At 37.3% G+C, this 20,477-nt stretch overlaps 1 protein-coding gene and 1 pseudogene across 1 annotated transcript in view; both read right to left on the bottom strand.

The window, feature by feature from the left end:
* Positions 1-10,076, bottom strand: part of LOC127935555 (nuclear factor of activated T-cells, cytoplasmic 1) — a 39,770-nt gene extending 29,694 nt beyond the window's left edge. The window contains exons 1-4 of the mRNA XM_052533540.1: positions 9,594-10,076; positions 6,404-7,436; positions 6,121-6,280; positions 1,101-1,303 (exon numbers count right to left, since the gene is read on the bottom strand). Coding sequence (XP_052389500.1) covers positions 1,101-1,303; positions 6,121-6,280; positions 6,404-7,436; positions 9,594-9,612 — 1,415 coding nt within the window. The 5' untranslated portion in view covers positions 9,613-10,076. The remainder of the gene's footprint in view (positions 1-1,100; positions 1,304-6,120; positions 6,281-6,403; positions 7,437-9,593) is intronic.
* Positions 10,077-19,308: 9,232 nt separating this feature from the next.
* Positions 19,309-20,477, bottom strand: part of LOC127934974 (probable phospholipid-transporting ATPase IIB) — a 30,237-nt pseudogene continuing 29,068 nt past the window's right edge.

Raw genomic sequence — 20,477 nt, 5'->3', positions numbered from 1 at the left:
TGATCCTTAAAGCTTACTTTAGGAAAAAACAGGAATTCTGAAAAAACTTGAGTAACAATTACTGAATACGAGTGATATGTTGTTGCAGTACAGATATTAACATCTCCATGTGTATGTGGTGAGGATGAGCACAATTTACTCTAGGTGTCATCCAGATTTTAGATAAAAATTATTGAAATGACAATTATTGAAAAGATTTAAATGAGATCGAATATAAAATAAAATATGCAAATATATAATATAAAAGACAAAAATTATAAAAAAAATAAAATAGTTATACAAGTTATATAATGAATCATAAATCTGGAATCATAAACTGAATTATACAAGGCTACCAAATTATTAATTATACAGCTATTATAAAAGAGCGAGGTTATATTCGTCATTCCTTTTCCCAAACAACTGTCTGTGTTGAGCTTCCAGCATTCCATTTTCAACACTATATGCATTCAAACTGAACTCTATATAAAAAGTAAAAAAAAAAATATATATATATATATATATAATTTTTTTCTCCAATTAAAAGAAAACGTGGAATTAAATACTAAAGACTTTGAAAAAAAAATAAAAATAAATGGCTAAACTGCACTGAAACAGGGACATACCCATTTTTTGGCTTTACTACAGAAACGTGACAAATCGGGAACGCTTCCCAGAAATCTCCGAAAAACGATCCAGAGGGGTGTGTGGTTTTCTTTTTCTTGTCTTTTTTTTTTTTGTTTAAGTTAAGTGTTACATCCATTATAGAGTGGGAGGAAAATGCTGAGCTGGTAAGACTGCTACCGCCTGGCTTGCAGAACAGACCCCATCGGGCCATTACAGGCTCCACACGACCAGAGGCCTCCTGTAACACAAGCCCTGGAGCTCATACAAGGGAAACCCACGGCGCTGGGACTCCTTGCACACACAAAACACACTTCTGCTTCACAACAGGAGGATCGGCAGTAAAACGAAGGTTTTTTTATGTTGTTTATTGAAGGAAATATGCACAGGATGCATGTAGAAATACATAATTACCAAGGTACAAACACTTCCCCCCACTGGGCTTGTAAGTTTCTCTGTGCTTTTCCTGTCTTTCTGAAATGTACATGTATACTCACATGGCCCTCATGTTGCTCTCAGGCAATAGAGGAATCTCAAGAACTTTGGTGTTGGACTGCATGACCTCATGGCTTGGTGTGGACACAGTCTTCCCGGTTATACGGTGGACCTGGTAGAAGGCGTGGGGCCGGAGAAGACGGTCGTCTGCTGTCCCAATAAACAGCTGAAGGGTCAGAGGCTCACTCTCCATATAGCCGTGAAGCTGAAAGGTACAGACACTAATTTATTGGCATAACCTGTTTCTAGCGGATTGTCTATCCACAATTAACAAGGAAGTGACATAATCACAGCCAGATGTTGTTTAATGTAAAATGGGATTTTGGACTATAAAAGTGGGTGCTGCATATATAGAAGCCTAACAAACAACAGTATGTCCTGTTGCTTAACAAAAACTCAAATGGCAGCTACGTTGACAGATACAAAATTAAGCTACATTTTGTCAGTTGCTCAGTTTTTATTTCTTCAAGGAGGTGTAAGGAAGCCCCGTCCACACTGAAATTTCACTGGACCAAAAACTTTGTCATATACATACACTACTATTCAAATGGTTTGTGTCAGTATGATTTTTATTTACTTTTATTCTGCAGGGACCAATTAAAAATAACCCATTGTTATAAAAGATTTCAAATAAATGCTGTTCTTTTGAACTTTCTGTGCATCAAAGAATCCTGGGGGAAAAAAAATATATATATCATGATTTCCACAAAAGTATTACACAGCACAAACGTTTTTGACATTGGTAATATAAGAAACCAGCAAATCAGCATATTAGAATGACTTCTGAAGGATCATGTGACACTGAAGACTGGAGTAATGATACTGAAAAGTCAGCTTGCTATCACAAAAAAAAAAAACCTTTGAAAATACACCCAATTATTTTATTGTAATAATATTTAAAGATATGACTGTATTTTGGATCAAATAAAATCATCAAACATAAGTGACCCCCAAACCCCAAACTTTTGAATGGTAGTGTGTATTAATCTTCAAATTTACTGTAAATGAGGAGATACTGATTGTGGAAGCTGAGAACAAATAACACAAGGAAAACCATACAAAAGACAAAAGTTGTTTTAAATCATGAATTCTTGATGTAAATATGAAGTAAGAATTTGTATGGGAAAATTTATTTTCAAAACTCAGGCCCATTTGGTCAAGTCTCTGTAATACACAACTGATGTATGGAGATCCTCAACGAGGGTGGTCAGAATCTGTGGTGAAAGTCCTGAACCACTCTGTATATTTTTCTAAGCAGATATGTTTAAGCCTTGCATTTGTGTTTATTCAGGCAATAGGGAGTGCACAGGCCAGAAAGACAGAGACCAGAGAGATCGCACTCTCAGAACCCTGCCCTCACTTCATTACATTATCACCCACTAGAGGAATGCCAAGACTCTTTCAGAGCAGTACGTCCACACCTCCAAGTGCTGTGGGTCAGTTCTTACCCACTCAAGCTCTCAACCTCCGTGGCACATCTGTGGCAGATGAGGGAAACAGCTTGAGGAAAAAAAGGAGATCTACAGCACAGGCTCCTTTGAAGAGTTACTAAACACAATCAGTGAACAAATTCTTACTGGAAAAGGTTACGTCTCAAGTGATATTGAGCAAGACCACCTGTTCTTCTCATTGGGCTCGTTCACTAATAGTGCTTACGCATGTATTAAAACAATAAAATCATGATTCAGATATACAAGTTCACACATTTTTTTTTCTGACATAAAGATCAAATTTAAAACCAACTAAATTATTAGTGAAAAAATATTTGTATTTTATTATGTTTATATATTTGTGAGTTGTTAATTTAACTATATTAACCATCAAGATCTGTTAATAAAATCTATTATTATAAAATATTATATTATATTACATGGTATATAAAATATACTATGCTAAATCCCAAAAGTCAATATTTAATACACTTAATTGGTTGTTTTAGGACATTTTTGTTTGTTTGTTTGGATGATTAGGACTTTTATTTTTCAAGAATATTAATCATAAGTTATAATTGATACTCTCTCTCTCTCTCTCTCTCTCTCTCTCTCTCTCTCTCTATATATATATATATATAGTTCTGTCAAATGATTAATCGCGATCATGACCAAAATAAAAGTTTTTGTTTACATTATATATGTATGTGTACTGTGTATATTTATTATGTATCTATAAATATACACGCACATACAGTATATATGTTGGAAATATTTCCATGCATATACATTTATATTTGTGTATTTTAGATTATATATAAATATTGAATATATTAACATAACATATTTTTCTTAAATAAATACATGTATGTGTAAGGTCTGTCTAAAAGGAGTTTATCATTAAAAATAATACTGATGGATATAAAACATAGCTGAGCCTTTTGGTACAATTTAAAACACTTGAGTATGCAGTTGTTAGCAAATGAGACCCATTACAGTGATAAAATAAGTCCTAAATAAATATACTCAACCAACTAAAAACTCTACTAACAGTTTTACCAGAAAAACACAGTAGGCCTATGAGATAAAACCAGTCTGAATATTATAAATGTGGAAGCACTGCTCGTACAAAGCAAACCTATATTTAGTGATTTCGTCACTTTTTCCAGTAACTGCGGTGATTTTTGTTGACAGAGCTGTTCTTTGAGAAGTTAGCTTTTCGAGAGACTTAAGCGCAGACGTGGAAGCACATAGCTGTGGTGCGGCAGACTCACTTCAGAGGCTACACACTCACATGCTGACGGCGCATGTGGTCAAACTGCATCCAGGATACAAAAAATCTGAGAGAAACCACCAGGAACCCGAGCAGAGGGAGGGAGAAAAAGAGCGAGACGGGGCTCTAGCAGCATGGGTACAAAAGTCCTGCCCATCAAAAACCAGCAAACCCCAAGCGGAGAGACAGCGTCTAACAAAGACTAACTCTGAGGTTATAGTGACTTATAATTATGGGAATACATGAAGTAGGTGCTTAAAATACTGAAAATACAGCTAATTCATTAAGATCAGGGTGCAAATTATAATGGCAAGTCTATTTGGTTTGTGAAAAAGTAGAACTTGAAAAACACTTTGATAAAACCCCCAAATTACTGGCAAAGTACTTTTAACAACTCTGCTGAAGGTCACAAAATAACTTGCACATTGACTGAGATCCTCTGCGGAGGACATCAGTGGTGACAGAGCATGAAGGGAGGTGCCGTCACTAAAAGAAGAACATGTGCAGTTGAGAGCGCTCTCTAATCTGATGGTTTACAGAACGGGACAAGCTTGTTTGAGGCTCTTTCAAACACTCCCCTTTTACTTGCCTCTGCCAGAACTGTGTGCAGCGGAGACTGGACGCCTCCACACGATGCTGCTGCACATGATGTCAGTACAGTACACGGACCTTCAGTTAAACAAAAGGCAGCTTGTGCACTAGGCCGGAAACGGCAATGAATTTGGAAAAAAAAATGAAACACGAGGGTGAGAGGACCTTGTTTTTTCAGACGGGAGTCGCACTGAGCCATTTATTCACAGTCATTAGCACATCATTATTTTGAAATTCCCTGAAATTTTGAGTTCACCTTTAACAGCGATTTTAGTAGATAAATCGGCTGTAGAGACCCCAATAGTCACATCCAACCACACTGATTTTTTATTTAATTTTTTTCAGATAAAACCACAACTCCTGTCTTTAGGAATTCTGTTATCCATTAGTGAGCATCTGCATTCAACTTGTGTGCTGAATACCCATGATTCAGCTACGAAAGCTAATGAGGTGTGTGAATCACCAGTGTCTGTTGAGCAGAATGGACTGACACCACAACACTGTGGTCTTGTGAAATAAAAGAAGTACTTCAGTCACGCTTCCTGAATTTTGACATGCAGTATAACAATAAAATATATTATATAAGGGTTTAAATCACACAATGTCACTATGACTGGAGAGAAAACAAATGCAAGGAGGTTTTCTTACGTCAGCAAAAACAAAAACAATGAGAGAGTGAGTATATACTACCATGGCACATCATGGAGAGGATTTTGCAAGATGTTGACGAAAAATGGTTGAAAATAAGACATTCTATGAAAATCTCTTAAATGAATGTTAGCTATAGTATTAAAGTGTATATATACATTTACTGTTCAAAAGTTTAGGGTCAGTAAGATTTGCTTTTATTTAAAATAATTATTTTGAACTTGCATTCATCATAGAATCCTGAAAAAATATAAAAATATTAAGCAGCACAGCTTTTTCAGCACTGACAATAGTCAAAAGTCATTGCAAGAATAAATTAAATTTTTTAATTTATTAAAATAGAAATTAATATTTCAAAATATACTGTGTTTTGATCAAATAAATGCAGCCTTGTCAAGCATAAAAGACTACTTTCAAAGAAAAAAAATGTAATGACCCCAAACATTTGTGATGTAATGTATATTACTGGAAGACTTATACTGCAATCTAAATAATAATTTCCTGCATCATCCTAGTTAAAGATTAACCCTGCAGCTTTTGATATTCTTTTTACACTGGTTTTCAACTAGTTTTGTATAGTTACAATGTCATAATACATACGTATAAATGAATAATGTCTAGTCTTACCTCCACCCAAATATCCCTTTTTAAAGTCTGCAGGTCTTTTAGAAAAAAATGTCATTATTAAAAAACATGTTATTATTAAAAAGCCACATTGCCCCTTTAAGGCTTAAAGAGACAGTTCAAACAAAAATGAAAATTCTGTGATCATATACACCCTTGTGTAATTCAAAACTGATAGAACTTTCTTCTGTGAAACTCAAAAGCAGATATTTTGAAAAATGTCTCAATTATTATTTATTTTTTTTCCATACAATGAAATTTATTGCAGTCCAATGCTGTTTTGGACCACATTGATTTTCATACAAAGGAAAAAAGCAGTTGAAACATTATTAACCAGAAGAAAGAAAGTTGTACAGGTTTGGAACTTCATAATGGTTAATAAATGATGACAGAGTTTTAATTTTTTGGGTACACTATGAGAATCCCTACTGTCTCTGAGAGGCTCTGAACTTATACCTGGACCACTGGATGCCCTCCTGCTAGTGCTTTCACGGCCCCTCTGCTGCCTTCAGTCTCGTAGTGAGCACGGTGATGGGACTTGGGTTGGACATCAATCTGCAGGCTGTATGGCCCTGAACTGGAAGGCAACTGCCAATCAAGAGCTGGCAACGATGGACTTCGAAAATAAGAGTGAGACAAAGTAATGAGACAAAGAGAAGAAAATAAATGTAGTTAGCACAGATGAGTGGCTGAAATATTAGGAATTTTAAAAAATAAATCAAATCTATGTACTACCAACCTGATGTAAGGCTTTGGCTTGGACCAATATGGGTGTTGGGGCACATCCAAGAAGCCGCTGCAGTAGGTCTCTTTTTTGAATGGCAGGCGTGCTGAGGAGAAGTCCTCCTGGCAAAGCTCCAGGGATCCTGTCTCCTCTCCACCTGGTTCTACTTTCAGGTTCATCGAGGCGCTGTGCTCCAGACTGGTCTTGCGGGACTTCAAAGGGATCCCCTCCCCAAGATCTGCTAATCCATCTGTGGTGAGGGCATTAATGGCGGCAACAATGGCGGAGTTGGTGTACTGATTGGTGTTGGGCAGCCAGGTGTCCTCCGTCACGCTGAGACGGGGCGAAGTGTGTGGCGATGGCCCCGGGGAATGATTTGGCGAGTACGGATGGTACTTGTGCGACTGGCCACCATTGAAGCTGTACTTCCGTTTACCACCACAAGGAGAATTTGGTCGCGAACCTCGGGTGCCCATCCAGCTGTCGTCTGTGATACTGGTATGGGGAGAACCGGAGGGAGAATGGCGTGGAGAAGCTCCAAGTGTGCAAGACTGCAGAGATGAGGAACCTTTCGGGGAGACACAGGGAGACTGCCAGGGCGAGTTCTGTGGCGAGTTGTCATAGTTGTACGAGAAGCCTGATTCGTATGAAGATGCATCTGAATGGCAGCTACGGGAAGACACGCTGCTCGCCGGGCTGAGGCAAGTGGGGTCACGATAACCATCAATGCTTGGCAAAGTTAATGTCACTATGGAATTAACTCGCTTGGCTACGGGAACGCTGTTCTCCTCCACTTCGTCCTCTGGGAACTGCCCGTAAGCTGTTATCTCAATGCGTGGACTTTCCAATGTTGGCGCTCCGTTGGACCTGATGCCGGATGTTTGGAAATAACCCACTGAGCTCATGTTATCTTGAGGGGAGAACGAGGATGGCTGACTGATGGATATCGACAAGGAAGGGCTGGTCTGGAGATGGTGGTACTGGGAGGGTGGGCAGGGGTTGCTCAGAGCTAGTGAGATGCTGTTGTTTTGGCTGTAACCGTATGCATCTGTAAGGTGCAATCACATTTTCATAAGATACTGCAACTAAAAATAAGCTACGGAGATAAAAGAGCACAGGTGCAAAAGATATTTCTTGAAGAGTGTGCATGCTGCAGCTCACAGAGTATTGTAAGAAGACTGCTGTTTTTACAATTATCCACATAATAAACCTTTTTTTTTTAAGAATTGCCATTTGGTATAAAAAAGGGTGCTAAAAATGACATTCTATTCTTTATAAGTAATAACAAAAATGTCAAGAACGTTGACGTTGTGGTTAAAAGCCACAACCTCTGCAGAGGAAGCGAGGTGTGTGATACACAAATAGCATGCCAAAAATAACAAAACGTTAAAAATAACATCCTGAGGACAAAACCAGACGGAAAACCAATACTCATAAGCAATCTCTGTCGAAAAAACAGGGGCAAACTTTTGCTTCTATGCAACGTATATTGAACGGTTCCAACGCTTCCAAATTCCAAAATTTACAAAAATATAAAAAAAGATAATAGTTCCTGGAGACAAATCATTGAACACATTAGCATTTTATATAAAAAAATAAATAAATAAAAGAAAATAAAAGAAAGAAAACCGGTAGTAATACATCATCTGGCCTATCAAAGTTTGTATGTCTATACAGCTACTATACCATTAAGACTAAGAAATTTAATATTTTAATGTGTAATTCCTGCAAAGGGGGGGGGGGGCATAGTTGAGTTGAGTGAGCCACTGTAGTCAGTCAGTCCAACCTGGTGGAATTATAAGTAATGTAAGTTAGCCCAAACTGGCGCACAGTCACTACTGGCTCTGCTTGCAATAAAATTTGCAATGATTTCTCGCTACTTTAGAGGACGATTAAAAACACGGATACTTGAAAATGTGACCACAGTGCAACAAAGCACCCTGAACACTGATAGCATGCTAATGTATCCCTAATGTATGTATCGTTTTGAATCAAGTTAACAACTACATATTAGATTTTTGTAAGCAAGCCATAAGTATACACTATGTGATTCTGATAGCTTTAAAAAAAAAATAATAATAATTACTGATTACTAAAAGTATATTAGCAACCCCACTGAAATAAAAAACCTTAAATCAGCCTAAGTAGGTTTGCTGGCATCTCAGCATGATTATGCTGGTCTGCTGGCTGGATTTAAAAGAGTTTTGGGCACATTTCATCAGATCAAGTTAGGAGACCAGATTTGTAGACCAGCTAAATGATGGACTGGGAGACCATTTTAAACAAATAAAGGCCAGGAAACCAGCTTAAGGCTGGTTAAAGTTACTTTTCTCAGTAGACAATATAAGAACTTGATTTGTTTTAGCACAGCTGCCATTATGAACTATAATCTAAGTTCTTGTGAAATGCACAGTTGCTGCAAAGGGAGGGATGCAAAACCCCACAATCTAAATAGTGTCCCTTCTGCAGTCTGCTAAACTGATGAAAAACTCATTCAGCCCATTGATTAAATAAGAAATTACTTTAATTCCACTAGTCCAAAAAAACAAACAAACAAAACAACAACAGAGCAGTAAAACAGGGCGAGCTATAACATCACCAATAACCAATCAGAAATTACCAACTGGGGTGAAATCATTATCATGCATGGGGAGGGTTGTAACTCAACTTTTCAAAGTCCTATAATATGTGTGTGTGTTAATTAATTTAGCAACAAATACAATTTATTATTGGATAGAGGCAGTGAGTTATTTTCATTTTAAAAATGTTTAATTAAATTGCCCATATTTTCTATAAAGTGTTCTATAAACCACCTCTACTGCCAAAACACTCGTTAGTCGGATAGATTACAAAAACCTGACATTAATTTACGCAGTTTAGGAACATGCCGCAGATTTGTCAATTATTTTAACTTATAGCAGACAAACATGGGAACGTTATGCCAGAGTTTGAGACACATGCGGTACACATGGAGTTAGAGAAGTTGAAACCAAATGTGTTACAACACTCCCAGGTCTCCCTAGTAACAAATAGTGCGTGCACGATAGCAGATTTGGATTTATTTTATTTACACGACATGCAAATTCACAAGCAAGCATGCGTGAATCAGTATTAATAGGTTCAATTATACTCATATTAAAATACTATTACAGAAACACATTAGCGTGAAATATGACTCGGTGTGAGTGGATGCATTTAATCTTACCTTCCTCTGCGGATTTCATGCTTGCGAAGTGTAGAGTAAACTCACACCTAGTTCAACGCACTTTCCCAAATACGCACGGCAGGGTCCGATGAGGCTTTTATTTCCCAATATAACGAGTCCAGATATCTGTGATAAAAAAATGTTCACTTTCTACCGCAATAAAGGTGTATTCCAGTCACGAGAAAACTATAAATGATTTGAAAGCTCAGATGATTCAATATACAACACTTTAAAGCGCGTGCAATAACAACGCAAAAGTGTTAGAATATTCTTTTAATACAGTTTGTCTAACTCGCTATATTTTCTATTCTGGACTTGCATGTTCGTTTCCAGTGGTTCTGGTGACGCACTGCTTTGCGATGGAAAGGTCTCTGTATCTATATAAAGCCGGGAAACACCTCCGTGTAGCCCCGCCTCCCAGTAGAGTGACGCAAGCACCACGTCTCAAGCTCTACAGCAGATGAAGAGAGGGATTCTCTCTTCTCAACATTTCCAGATGTGGAGCCCTTGAAACCGAAGGCAAAGAAGCCGGCGTGTGCGCATGCGCATATGCTAGATAAGGGAAGTCCAACTCGTTTCTGCGAATCGGTTCTTTCGAACAGTTCGTTTTAAAGAACCGGTTCAAATGATTATTCAGCTGTCGACTGTCCTGACATCCCCGGCTTATAGTAGCCTATTTGTCTAAAACATTCCAGTTGAGCCACATGTAGTCAAATCGTTGTTTATTATATTTCTGTCTATTAGATTATATTTAGGAAGGTGTTTTTTTTTCTTACTTTCATATGTCCCAGTAGCAGCCACGATTTAAAACAAAGTAGGCGTGTCCAGAGGCAACTGGAAACAGAGAAAAATCAAATGTGGCTGTTTTGAAAAACAAATGCAGTTAAAGAAGTCATTGTCATGTTAATATTTTCTATTGTCACATTAAGACTCGTCACGCAGTGCGTTGATAGTGATTGAATAAACAGACTTACAGTTCCGGTGGTTTAAAAAAAAAATATATATATATTAGGACATCAGGGAAATGGGATCTGAAAATCATAAGATGATGTTGGCAACCCGGGCAACTTATTTCGGTTTTGACAACTTTCCAGTGGGGTGCGATTCGCTGCGTCATCGGGAATCATCTAGGACGTCAGTGGTTTTCAACTTGTGGGATGGTATTGCAGGTGGGCCGCCAATTACTATTAAAATAAATAATAATATTGTTCATATATGTAAAAATGTCAAAGCCATAACATAATAACATCATTTCATATATATAATTAAATAACAAACGATTGGTTTAAGAATAAACCGCCAATTTATCTTAGATATTTTTGCTGCATATTCTACAGAACAACAGCAGTTGTGCCGAGCGGTGCCAGCCCAAGTTATTTACTGTTCATTGCCAGTTCATTCAATAAAGACATTTAACAATCTAGCTTCTTAGTACTAAGTTATTAACCCAACAATAGCAGGTTCAGTTATTGTTATTTTTTTTGCAATTGGCCACGCAAACATATGTTTGGTTGTGTGGGACGCGAGTTGAAAAAGGTTGGGAACCATTGATCTAGGACTCTCTTGAAGCCAAGAAATGTTGGCCAATGTTAGCATTTAGTGCAGGATTCTCATACTGCACAACATTACTTGCACTATTGAAAACATGGATCTTACTTAGCACTTCATTGTAAACAGTGACATGTACTGTCATAATTATGATGATAATAATTATAATAATAATAATAATGCATATTTACATTTTTGTAGTATTACTATTGTAGTATAAAGATTCATGCAATTCATCCTTCCCATGCAAGTAACCCTAAACGTTTTTCAGACCCAAAATAAGTCCCAAATAAGACCCAAAATATAGAACGATAAATAGATCTCTGCACAAAGAATTGCATCTGCACAAATACAGTATCACGGTTTCTCAGTGCACAAAAGTTTACAAATTGCATATGGTTTCCCTAGATGAATGGCTGTTTTTTTTTTTTTTTTTTTGTGGCTGAGCCTTTTGCAAGCTCTCTAATGACATGGACGTTTTGAAGTAGCTGTGCAGTGCTTGCCCCCACTAAGAATTCATCCAGGTCGAGTAACACAAGAGAGCCAAATAGCCTTCACCCCACACGCACAGGATGATATATAATTGCATCAGGAATTAGTGCATTTATGAAACTCAAGCTGTTTCTTTCATCATGGGAACATGGTAATTGTACCATTACCCTCTCTTACAGTCCTCTCTCTCCTGCTGTTCTGTGGGTCAAATGTATTTGTTTGACCTCATGGAAAGCTCTCACCCACTGGTTAGGGGCCCTAAGTGGGCTTGAGGGGATGTGGGCAGGGCCTCCCTGTCCTCCCCAGATATGTGAAAGCAAGCTGCGTGCCGCAGTAAACACAGCTTCCAGGCTGAAGGTAATAAATAGCACTAACTGTGTTGATTGACGTGCACCTAGATCTACGTCAGCTGGCCTGTAGTTTTTCCACTCTGTCTGCCCGTTGTTGGTTTTTGAGCACCATCCGGACAGTTACGGATCTTTTGTTCGTCTCAGCTTTACAGTTCAGTACATGCCAAAAAGGTGGTGTATTTTGTACTCCCTAAAAAGAACTTTTGTTGTCTATATTACTAGATTTAGATCTAAACCGACATCAGCAATGACTGTACATAATTCCTCTTATTACATGGTTGCTGACCAAATAAACATGGACATAATGATTTAAAATCTTTAAATTAAAATGTTACACTGGAAAAAAAGGTGTGGGATTTACTTTAAAACAACTTTCACTCAGAAATTGCTAGTAACTTTCACAAATAATTACAAAGAAAGGGCAAGTAACACTTGCCAACACTTTGAAATAAACATGACTTATTGAAGTAGAAAGACTGAAAAAGTATTTTCTAGGAAAACATTACCATCTGCTAAGCAATATATATATATATATATATATATATATATATATATATATATATATATATATATATATATGTGTGTGTGTATATGTATATATGTATATATATATAAATATATAAATATATATATACAGTGGGGATCGAAAGTTTGGGCACCCCTTGCAGAATCTGTGAAAATATGAGTAATTTTCAAAAAATAAGAGAGATCATACTAAATGCATGTTATTTTTTATTTAGTACTGTCCTGAGTAAGATATTAGCATTTATTCCTGAAATTATTAAAATAACCCTACTCAAAAGTTTGGGAACCCTTGGTTCTTAGTACTGTGTGTGGTCACCTGATGATCCTCGACTGTCTTTCTGTTTTGTGATGGTTGTGCATGAGTCCCTTGTTTGTTCTGAACAGTTAAACTGAGCAGCGTTCTTCAGAAAAATCTTTAAAGTCCTGCAGATTCTTCAGTTTTCCAGCATCTTTACATATTTGAACCCTTTCCAGCAGTGACTGTATGATTTTGAGATGCACCTTATCACACTGAGGACATTTGAGGGACTCAAACACAACTATTTAAAAAGATTCAAACATTCACTGATGCTCCAGAAGGAAACAAGATGCATTAAGAGCTGGGGGGTGAAAACTTTTGGAATTTGAAGATCAATGTAAATTGTACTTAATTTATGTACCGGGAAACATACAAGTATCTTCTGTTGCTTACGAAGGGCAGAACTAAATGGAAAAAAAATTATATTTCAACAAAATAAGAAAAATTTGGCCATCTTCATCGTGTTCAAAAGTTTTATGATGAAACATGGATGAAACAAGTTATATATATGAAACATGGAAATTCAGGATGACCTTGACTGTGCTCAGCTGAGTGTACATGGGCTGCATGTCTGTTATTTTGGTGGGATCGAATGAGTGCACTCCACAATGTCCATTATAGTTTCGGACACCACTACAAATGGTTGTGCCATCAAATAGTGCACTACATAAAAATATAGAGGGTAATTTTGGACACAGTCATAAGTCAAGATGCCTCTAGTTGTATCTGCATGAGGTGCAAAGCCAACCCCCAGCTGATTTCATTGGTCAGTTCGTGCAACCTCCCATCAAGAATAATTCAGACTTCAGGGGTTAAGTTCAAAGTTCAGAAAAAGAGTCCATGGATGGTTAAAATCGCATCAAACTATAATGCTTTCTATCTGGAGTTCCTATACTGAGGTTTAGAGAAATAATTGACATCGTCTGTGTAATGTTTTGAATTGGCACTATTGGATTGGGGACAAAAATCACCAATGGTCAATGCACTGGATGGCAAGATTGACCAGTCAGAAAGGAGTATTCCAGAACTTTGTGTAATAATTCATTAGACGCCCGCAAAGGCAGGTCAGCCAGTTTATTATACACACACTGCAACACAAGGACATGAAATATAGTCATAATTTTCACATTTATATTCCAAAGACACCTTAGCAATGAACAGGAGTAGCTGTGGCTTTACGACTTCAAGAACTACGGACACTAATGATAATGATAATACAATGAGTGCTAATGCAGTTAGCATGGCTCGTGTGACAGCATGATGCACAGCTGTGTTCACTTTATAAGGTTTTCGAGAATACACAAATGACAAATTATGTTTCCAAACAGGATACATGGGCGGCAATGTGCTATTATATGTATCAACGCATGGCATGCCACAGACAGCAAAGACATGTGGGACTATGTAACGTGAGTCCATAACTAATGCCACAGATGTTGAATCGTCTGTCTCGGAGATGTTTAAAAAAAGGCTGCACACTCATAACAACGGCATGAATCATAATATGCATGTGCATCACTAATGATGTGTCAGCATTTAAAAGTTGTTAAAATAAACCAAAACCACATTCAACCCCCATGTGCACCCTACTGTTCCTCTGTCTGTGCTGTGATTGGTCCAGAAAGGGGGAGTCATTGATGTCATAGGTCCACTCACCTCTTCTTACAAGTCAATGTTCCGTCTGGCCTGGCAGGTCTCATCATTATATTTGTGGGTGACAATACTGGGAATGACTGATTTGATGGAGGTCTTCTGGAAAAGACCTTTCATGTTTTTTTTTTTCCCTCTTTCCTAAATAGATAAAACAGATAAAACCCCGTCTGGATGCAGAAGTTGAACTTCAGATGACTAGGGCTCTATGAGCAACTGAAAATATGTATGGGTTAAATGTGTTTTTTTTTTTTTTTTTTTTTTAGTCACAGTGGGATTGCAATCAAATGTGTTATTTTAGTCTTTTTACAATGTGCCTTATGAGTCCATGTCATAAAATCCAGACCACATTAAAACTAATCTGATGAACATATAAAGTGCTTAAAGTAGAAACAGCAACAGCAATTTGAGGTGGTATTTACATGACATGGCCTTGGGTATAGACCTGCCCTCCTGCTGTACCTTGGGGCTTCCTGTCTCCACTGAATGCTCCCTTTGACTCGGCGCAGTGACGGAATCCCCAAGTCTGTTTCCTGTTGTGTAAGGTTGTTGCCGGGCAACTGTGGCTGTGTTCCAGAGGGGAGGGATTTCATGTGCTCCCACAGGCAGAGTGAGCAAACACAGACCCTCTGCCCAGAGCTCCACTGTGGAGCCCAGACACAACAGTGACTAACCTGTCCACGATACCACGAGCTGAGCAACAAATGGCAGGAAAGTCATTCCAATCGATTTTTAAGACAGTCGTTTTGAGCAAATGCAGCCACTGAGAATAAATTACCCAAGTTTCACGAAAATCACGAACCCAAGTTTAATAAAAATGGGACAAAAATTACTAACCAATCAATCCAATTCTCTTAAACACATAGCACCTTTCTTACCTGAGAAGAAATATGAGACATTTTAACAGAATGAAACAAGATTTAAGAGAAAAAAAATCATAATTTTTGCATTATTTCATTCATGTATATCAAATTATAGTTCATTTTCAGGGGAATCTTTAGCTCAATAACAGACAGAAATAATGAAAAATAATCTGGATGGATGAAATTACAGACAGATAGATAACCACAGAATGGTAAAACAATATATAGACAGAAAGAACAACAAACTGATAGACAGACAGACAGAGACAGATAGATAGATAGAATGAAAGACAGAACAATAGACAGAATGACAGAACGACAGACAGATAGAAAATAATAATACACATAATGTAATATTTATATATATATATATATATATATATATATGTATATGTATATGTATATGTATATGTATATATATATATATATATATATATATATATATATATATATATATATATATATATATATATATGTATATATATATATAGAGAGAGAGAGATAGAGAGAGAGAGACAGATAGAATGATAGATAGATGGATGGATGATAGAAATTATTATATATATATATATATATATATATATGCACCCAATATACATATACTCACACACACACACACACACACACACGCACACACATAGATAAGATAGATAAACAGACAGACAGACAGACTGACAGACAGACAGACAGATGGATAGATCAAAAACACCTTTTAAGAATGTAAATAAATTACTAACCAAACAAATAAAACTAAATGTGAAGGTTATATTGATGGAGAGACTGTGGACCTTTACACTGTTAAAATAAGCTTCAACAAACACAGCTGAAGGTTTTCATTGATGGTAAGAAAGTGCTTAGCTAAAGGCGTATCCCGAATCCGTGTCCACCTACAGGAAACACAATGCTTTGGAAAAACAGATACACTTGAGACAGTAGCAAAACAGTATGACGCGTGTTGTGCCCCACATGCGGCTGATAAAACAAGGCAACTGCCCCACAACCTCTGCGGAAATATCCAGTGCACAAACACATCAAAGGGTGGAGACGCCATTTAGGCACGTGCAACGGATTTGAGGCATTTTAAGCAAAAGCTGGCACAGCAAAATTGAGTTTTGATGTATAAGTGAGGAAAGGTAGATACAGAGATATAGAGAGAAGGGAAAGGGAGGAAGAGAAAAAGATAGATAAGATGAAAGAGAAAGCTTCCTGGCATGTTAGTGCCAGTGGACCATCACATCTAGCATGGGGTCACTGTAAACCACACGTTTCCTGCTCCGTAGAGTGTGTGTGGGTGAATCTGGGCGGAGGGCTTGATAACACATTGTCTCAGAAAGTACCATACACACTGCCAGTCAAAGGTCTGGACACAACTGCTCATTCTTTATACCTGTTTTACACAAACATCTTCAAACAATGAAGTAAAACAAATGAAATAATGTGTATATTATGCACACACACACACACACACACACACACACTACAGTTCAAAAGTTTGGGATCAGTGCATTCTTTTTTTTTCTTTCTATTTTTTTTTTTTTTGTAAAGATGCAATTAAATTGATCAAACGTTATTTATACAGTATTTAAAGAGTTATTTAATAGATTTCTATTTTTTTTAAATGCTATTCTTCTGAACCTTGAAATTCATAAAATCTTTAAAAATTATGTTTCCACAAAAGCATTAAACAGCACAATTGTTTTCAACATTTACAATAAGAAAAATGTATTGGTGTAAAATCAATTAAGACATCCATTGGTTTAACCTGGGTCACAGTCCTGAAAGCCTCATTGAACAGCAATCTTGTCAACACATGTAGTTACCATATGGGTCCAATATTTGTCTTCTGTGACAGTAAATACTGTGTAAATGCCGCTCTCTAGTGGTTAGAAGCAATGCATACAAATAATTGCCAGGTAAGTTAAACAGTGCTGCATTATAAATATTTAAGAGAGAAAACCTTATACTCACTCAAACTGGTACTCAAATACTCAAACAAATATTAAATAAGCTATTGGTGTTGGGCCTGTCACAGGGTTAGTTTAAGGTTTATATCCAGTAAAATAAATCAGTGGATTTCCTGAGTGCAGTACAACTCAACATCTTCAAAGCAGACTGGAGAACCATCATAACACACAGCAAGAAAGAAACAGCACATGTGCTTGACATTATCTCTTTCAGTATTGTAAACACACACACACACACACTCTCTCACACACTCAGTATGGAAAATAAAGAGAATGATAAAACTCATTCCTCATACCAGTTGACTTGGTAAAGATAAGGCAAGATGATCTTACACATTACTGAGCCAACTTCATCAAGGGACAAAGTTAGGATATCCAACTGCTTTTTGTTTGCAGTTTTTCATGATCTTATTAAAAAAATCTTTCTTTTATAACGGCCACCCAGATCTCATTAATAAAGTTAATAATAGCCTACAGAATGTGCCAAAATGAGATGAAAAATAGTGCTAATAGGTGTGACTATACTAATGATGAAAGGTTCATTATAGCTGATACTTTATCATGAAACTATTAACATCATTACATACAACCAATAATAACAATTATAAATAAAAAAGCTATAAAAATCCATAATCTATTCAATAAAAATATGTAATGCTGATTTTTTTTCCCTCTGTATGCATTTACGGTAAGTGAAAAGTGACAGGTGTGGGTGCCTCAAACCCTTTGGCTTTTCTTTTATTTCTATCTTGATCTCTTTTTTGTGCTTAATCCTCTTCAAGAACTCAATACTACTCATCGTTTCATCCTAGAACTGTGCCAACATCTTTAAGTGCAGAAACATGATGAGAAGTCAATAAATATACACGCACAAATCACATTATGTCACTGAAAAATGCATTTATGAAGCACAGGTAAACAGCATCATAAAAGCACTTTCAGGCATTTGTATTCGATGCTTAAAGTGATGGTCTGACTCAAAAATTAATGTTTGGTCATTATCTACTCACCTTTATGTCAATTTAAAGGTAGGAATTTCAAACACAAAAGTAGACTTTAAGATGTTGCAATTTTGAAAAGTGACAGCCCTATGCTCACCATTGTATGGAAAGGAGCAGCATGAACATTTGGCTAAACTTCTCCTTTTGGGTTTCCCAAAAAAGACCCTAAGAAAAAAATATGAGGTGAGTAAATGATGTTAGCGTGTTCATTTTTTGGTGAACTAACATTCAGCATAAAAAAAAAAGCAATAGATGAATTTCAAAGTTTCAAAGTCACGTGCACTTGCCTTTTGACACCATGTGACCATATGGAAAGTTAGGAGGAGAGTTTGGAATAACTCCTCTGTGGAGCATTTCGGCTTCAGATATTTGATGATGTAGAGCGTCAAACAGCTGACCAGCGTGATGACACACACCTTCCGCAAGAACATCCGTGTCGTGATAAACGAAAGATCTGACGACAAACAAAACAGAGGAATACAACGTCAGGGTCAAAATGTTCAGAATTTCATCAAGGTGCCTTTTTCACACATTATAAAAAAGAAGTCTGTCAGGCTGTGGATAAAGTAGATGGGATGCATTCACCGATGGAATGTTCTGAAAAATGAGTGAGGGTTAGGGCATATTTGCATGGCTCCTTCTCACCCAGGGGCCCACACCACACCAGACTGAAACCCGAGGACGGAGAACAGACATGTTTGTGGAGACAGGAAATGATAGCTGGTGTGGTGAAACAACAGAGAGAACACGGGGAAAGACAAACCTACCCAGGAAAGCTCCTAAGGTCACGTGACCTACGCCCGAGGCACAGTCACAAAACAGAGATGGACAGAAAGAAGAAGAAAGAGCTTTAAAGCTGTAGTTATTGTATATCAGTCGGAACTAAATATGTGTGTTTTGTTCGAACACTGAAACCAGAGCATATAGGAAATTTATATTCATATCAATTTCATTTATTTAAGCTTAAGGGGAAACAGAGTTGGGGGGGGGGGGGGGTCAAAAATTTATTATATAGCCAGACAAACAGTAAATGTGCAGGGAGGAAGGTAGACAGGTAAAAAACATTAAAAAAGTATTTAAAACTTCAAATACATTATTGATAAATAAATAAGTAAATAAATAAATGAAATAAAACAGAAATAAAGTTGGGCTACGACCATGAGCCAGTGCCAGGTGCGGACCATCAGCGCCACCATCAGCAGCTCCGTCAGCATCAGAGCAGTGAAGGAGATCGCCACCACGTGCACACACATCAGGACGCCCCCTGGTGGACAACCAGAGAATGTGTTCGATATGACCCAACAAAGACTAAGATGAAGCTGTTAGTTTAGTGTTACGAGTATAAGCACATCTGTATGCAACACATTAGTAGTTAACAAATTAAACGACTAACGATAATAATAATGATAATAATAAAGTAAAATATCTGCTAGGGTTATTTAGACTGCAAGACCTGACAAATCCATAAGGTTTACTGATGTCCATCTAGAACAAGTTTCTTCTATGATAAAGAAAGTTCTTGACCCTCGCTCACGGTCTGATCCCCCATTCACACATGAGCGCTTTGAGCTCTGACCTCTGCTCCACGCTCACTCGGCTCCTCAGCCTACTGTAACCGTCTCTGTTTTCATTTTAATCATAAACGCCAGCGCAATCCAGCCTAATGGCCTCTAACTGGTCACATAATTGCCTTTCTTCATACAGCGAACATTCCTCAGGGTTACTCTCTGGACTAAATGAAATCTTCGCTCATATTTCCCTGTTGTTCTTGTCTCTCTGTATTAAGGTTTAATTAAAAAGCAGGAGCTGTCAGACGGGGACACTGATCTCTTGCTCACTGCACGGATCGATTTACAGTGCGGATAAGACAGCCATGTGCGTGCAAGAACTGGCGATAGTCCGAAAATCACATTCATCAAAAGACCTCCACTGAATTGACGGGAGACAGGTTACATTGCACTTAGAATTTTTATTTCTTTGATGAAACGTTCACAGATTTATTTTCAAAGAATGTCTGATTGTGCCTTTTTACGGTTTTATGTTGAGCGCAAACCAGTTTAATGACTCTGATCACTTTATCACTACAGAAGTGGAAATATACATGAGGCTCTTTCCTCTTTGTGTGACAATTCTACTTAATCACACAGAGTCTGAAATATTATAATGTCACAGTTCTGTTTATCATTCTTGATT

The sequence above is a fragment of the Carassius gibelio genome, chromosome A19, assembly GCF_023724105.1.
Source record: "Carassius gibelio isolate Cgi1373 ecotype wild population from Czech Republic chromosome A19, carGib1.2-hapl.c, whole genome shotgun sequence".
Lineage (NCBI taxonomy): Eukaryota > Metazoa > Chordata > Actinopteri > Cypriniformes > Cyprinidae > Carassius > Carassius gibelio.
Note: the sequence above shows the minus strand (reverse complement) of the source record. Positions and strands in the feature narration are given on the sequence as shown.